The 4,891-nt window shown below is 48.3% G+C and overlaps 1 protein-coding gene across 1 annotated transcript; it reads left to right on the top strand.

The window, feature by feature from the left end:
* Nucleotides 1–2,676: 2,676 nt before the first annotated feature.
* Nucleotides 2,677–3,939, top strand: LOC111153258 (glyceraldehyde-3-phosphate dehydrogenase-like). Its single transcript, XM_022512167.1, has one exon. The coding sequence runs from the start codon at nucleotides 2,732–2,734 to the stop codon at nucleotides 3,731–3,733; it is 1,002 nt and encodes a 333-aa protein (XP_022367875.1). The 5' UTR covers nucleotides 2,677–2,731; the 3' UTR covers nucleotides 3,734–3,939.
* The last annotated feature ends 952 nt before the right edge of the window (nucleotides 3,940–4,891 follow it).

Here is a 4,891-nt window from a genome sequence, read left to right as displayed (position 1 = left end):
GATCACAGATGCTCACCTGTGGAAGGCTGAGCCCGCAGGCTCTCCCCAGTCGGCTTCTACCATGTGGACTCTCTTCCTTAGGGACCCGAAGACTTTTTCAGCTCCAAGAGCTTCCACCAAAGTAAAAACGCTGGATGCCATTTCACACTGTGATAGGACTAGCTGCTCAGCCCAAGATCCTTAGAAAGATCTGGCTCCAGAGGGCAGGGCCAGACCATGTGTTTGTGAGGGGGGTGTGGGGATGGGGTGAAGGAAATATTTGCTAACCATTTCCCAGTGCCAGATGTTATGCTAAGCGTTCTACGTTCAACATCTCCGTTACCATGGGTAACAACTCCACGAGAAAGGCATTAGCCCCATTTTATAGATGGAGAAACAGAGTCTCAGGCAGGCTAAATTAGCCACATGGTACATAACACTGTCCTTGAAGCCTGAGCCTGTTCTGATGTTCCAGGCAGAGTATATGCGCTGTGTCTCCAGGAGCCCAGGGAGAGGGGAAGGGTTTTCTGGGGCTGGATTCCCTCCAAATGGCCTTCCCCACAGAGCTGCCCCCGGCAATCTTCCCAGCTGGGCATTCCCAGCCCAAGGTGCAGCATTGCATTCTTTTCAAAATATACCAGAGACAACAACAAGAAGAGGGAAGTTGGGCTCAAATCAGACGCAATTTGCTTAAAGCCTCTGGAGTCCTCCCCTCAGGGAATGCATTCATTCCTCTAGATTCATGCTCTTTTAAAAACTGCCGCCGTATAATTCCTCCAGCCGCCACGTTGTGAGACAACGTCCTCATCTCTTTCTCCAAGTCATAGGCACTGGGGGTTGTTTTCATTCGAAGTGTCAGGTTCACTCGCCATTTATTCCACAGAACAGGAAGTTTCGGTTACGGGCCCAGCACCAAGGGGAGCGAACCCAGTCTGTGTCCGGAAGATGCATAGAGGGCCACAGGGCTAGAACTTCAGCAATAGAGGTTTAAGGGCAAGCAGCGATTAGCTGCCTTTAGGCCCTGCCCTCCCTCCCTATCTCTCTAATCCACAGAGCCCTCTGCAGCCATAAAGTTCTTTAAAATGCAATGTCAGGATGCCTGGATGGCTCAGTCAGTTAAGCATCTGACTTTGGCTCAGGTCATGATCGCAGGGTCCTGGGACTGAGCCTGAGTGGGGCTCTGTGCCCAGCGGGGAGTCTGCTTCTCCCTGCTGCCCCTCCCTCCCTCAGGCTCTCCCTTTCTCAAATAAATAAAATCTTTAAAAAGAAAAGGAAAGAAAATGCAGTGTGATCATGTCACTTCCTGCTTACACCATTTCGATGGCTTCCCATTGCTCTTGGGGGAAAATCCAAACTCCTTACAAGGAAAAAAAATCCAAGCTTGCTGCAGGGACCTGGGACCAGGGCCGGCCTCCTTTTTAGCCTCTTCCCGCAAACCCTCTTATTCTCTTCCATACCATACATACACTCATCACATTTTAGCTCATGACCCTCCACATTTCTTTGTTTTGTTTTTAATAGGAAATACAGGTTTTATGCCATTTATCGTCCACATCTTATGCCACATCTCGACTGATTTTTTTCTCCAATTTTTTATTGCTGTCTAATAGTTAACATAATGTTTACTATAGTGAGTTTTCTGAGTGTACAGTTCAGTGGTTTTAAATACATTCCTAAGGTTGTACGACGTCATCACCACCCACCTGCGGGGCTCTTCCATCAGGTAAAACTGAAGCCGTGTACCACTAATCAGTAGCTCCCCATTCGCCCGAAGCCCCCAGCCCCCAGTGCAACCATTGTACTTCCTGTCTCTCTGACCCTGACTGCTCTAGGCACCTCCTCTAAGTGAAATCATCCAATATCTGTCTTGCACGCCGTGCTTATTTCACTTAGCGTCATGTCCTCAGGCTTCACCTGTGCTATAGCAGGGATGGCAGAATCACCCTCCTCTTTATGGCTGAACAGCAGTCCACTCTACGGGTGTACATGTCGTTCTTCTGCTCATGGGTCAGTGCAGGCGTGGGTTGCTCCCACATTTTCGGTCCGATTTTTACACACATGAGCACCCACATGTACTACTCAGACTGAGACAGACAACATCTGGGTACCCCTGAAGTCTCCCTCATGCTCCTTTCAGGCCGACCTCCCACTCCATCATGAGACCAACTGCCCTGTAGGTCAGCTTTAGGTGTTCTTGACCTTCACGGACATGAAATCCTATACTGCGTGTTCTTTTGAGTCTGGATGTGTTTGCTCGACGTTGTGTCTGTAAAACTCATCCATGCTGCTGTGTGTGTTAGTAGTTCGCTCCTTCTTGTTGCTGCGCAGTATTTCCTTGTGTGAAGATAGCCCTGTGTACACACTCCACGGGTAACCGGCACTTGGGTAGTGCTATGGGCTGAATTGTATGTCCTCCAAATTCACGGGTGGAAGCGCTAGCCCTAGTGTGACTGCATTTGGAAACGGCGTCTTTAAGGAGGTAACTGAGGTTATGTGTAAAGATTACAGTCTGTTTTTTTTGTAGAATGTCCCTCAGTTTGAGTTTATCTGATGTTATGTGTTCTGGCAGGAAGAGCCGGGAAGGGACGCTGTGTGCTTCCTGCGCTTCCTAATATCTTGAATGCAGTCAATCTGTCCCATTTCTGGGGATGTTAACTTTTAATACTTGGTTAAGATGCTGCCTGCCAGGCTCTTCCCGTACGACAGACAGCCGCATCTTCAGGTGCATTGCCAGCTGCGTGCCCGAGACACGATGGTGAAGGTTGGAGTGAACGGATTTGGCCGTATTGGGCGCCTGGTCACCAGGGCTGCTTTTAACTCTGGTAAAGTGGATATTGTTGCCATCAATGACCCTTTCATTGATCTCAACTACATGGTCTACATGTTCCAGTATGATTCTACCCACGGTAAATTCCACGGCACAGTCAAGTCTGAGAACGGGAAGCTTGTCATCAATGGGAAGTCCATCTCCATCTTCCAGGAGCGAGATCCCGCCAACATTAAATGGGGTGATGCTGGTGCTGAGTATGTTGTGGAGTCCACTGGGGTCTACACCACCATGAAGAAGGCTGGGGCTCACTTGAAGGGCGGGGCCAAGAGGGTCATCATCTCCACTCCTTCTGCTGATGCCCCCATGTTCGTGATGGGTGTGAACCATGAGAAGTATGACAACTCCCTCAAGATTGTCAGCAATGCCTCCTGTACCACCAACTGCTTGGCTCCTCTAGCCAAGGTCATCCATGACAACTTCGGCATTGTGGAGGGACTCATGACCACCGTCCATGCCATCACTGCCACCCAGAAGACTGTGGACGGCCCCTCTGGGAAGCTGTGGCATAACGGCCGAGGGGCTGCCCAGAACATCATCCCAGCTTCCACTGGTGCAGCCAAGGCTATAGGCAAGGTCATCCCTGAGCTGAATGGGAAGCTCACTGGCATGGCCTTCCGTCTCTCCACCCCCAAAGTGTCTGTTGTGGATCTGACCTGCCACCTGGAGAAAGCTGCCAAATATGATGACATCAAGAAGGTGGTGAAGCAGGCATCAGAGGGCCCCCCTAAGGGCATCCTGGGGTACACTGAGGACCAGGTTGTCTCCTGCGACTTCAACAGTGACACCCATTCCTCTACCTTAGATGCTGGGGCTGGCATTACTCTCAATGACCACTTTGTCAAGCTCATTTCCTGGTATGACAATGAATTTGGCTACAGCAACCGGGTGGTGGACCTTATGGTCTACATGGCCTCTAAGGAGTAAGAGCCCCCTGAATCACCAGCCCCAGCCAGAGCAAGAGGAAGAGAGAGGCCCTCAGCTGCTGGGGAATCCCTGCCCTAACTTACCCCCCAAAACACTGAGAATCTCCCAACCTCCACTATTTCCATCCCAGACCCCCTGAAGAAGGGGAGGGGCTTGGGGAGCCCTACCTTGTCATGTACCATCAATAAAGTATACTGTATCCAGCCAAAAAAAAAAAAAAAAGATGCTGCCTGCCAGGCTTCCTCACTGTTAAATTAATTAATAAGTATAATGCACTTACCAATTTAGAAGGCATTAAAAAGTATTTGGTTGGAAGAGAGTTTGAGATTGTGTAAATATCGTCTTTCTCATGAAAATTTTACCCAACGGTTTCAGCATCCACTGGTAAGTCTTGCCTGAATTAACTATTTCTACAACAGTTGCAAAATAGTGGCTTTCAGATTCCATGATCTTGTCTCTTTTTTTCAGGTGGGATTCTACTCTAAGGAAGAGCTTTCTATTCTTCTCATGTGTCGTCATTTACTTCTTTTTCTTTTTTTTAAGATTTTATTTTTAAGTAATCTCTTCATCTAACATGAGGCTCGAACTCACAATCCTGAAATCAAGAGTCCCATTGACTGAACCAGCCAGACACCCTATTCATTTACTTCTTTATGTTAATATGGACTCATACATTCTTTTTTTTTTAAGATTTTATTTATTTATTCGACACAGAGCGAGATCACAAGTAGGCAGAGAGGCAGGCAGAGAGAGAGGAGGAAGTAGGCTCCCTGCTGAGCAGAGAGCCCAATACGGGGCTCGATCCCAGGACCCTGAGATCATGACCTGAGCTGAAGACAGAGGCTTTAACCCACTGAGCCACCCAGGCGCCCCATATGGACTCATACATTCTATTACTATTTATTTTGGTGCTCAAATTGCCCTAGATTTGGCCATCAGAAGCCCTTCGAGTTGACTTTTGTGTCCTTTAAAACATATTTTTAATTGTGACAGAATACACAGAAGAGGATTTCGATCATCTTAAACACTAAAGTGTGCAGTTCTGGGGGCACTGGGGACATTCACATTGTCGCGCCACTGTCACACTGTCCATCTCCAGATTCTTTTCATCTTCTAAAATTGAAGCTCTGTACCCTTTAAACAGTAGCTCCCTACTGC

Source organism: Enhydra lutris, unplaced genomic scaffold, assembly GCF_002288905.1.
Source record: "Enhydra lutris kenyoni isolate GAN:26980312 unplaced genomic scaffold, ASM228890v2 scaffoldscaffold31, whole genome shotgun sequence".
NCBI classification, from domain to species: domain Eukaryota; kingdom Metazoa; phylum Chordata; class Mammalia; order Carnivora; family Mustelidae; genus Enhydra; species Enhydra lutris.
This window is presented reverse-complemented; position numbering and strand designations above follow the sequence as displayed.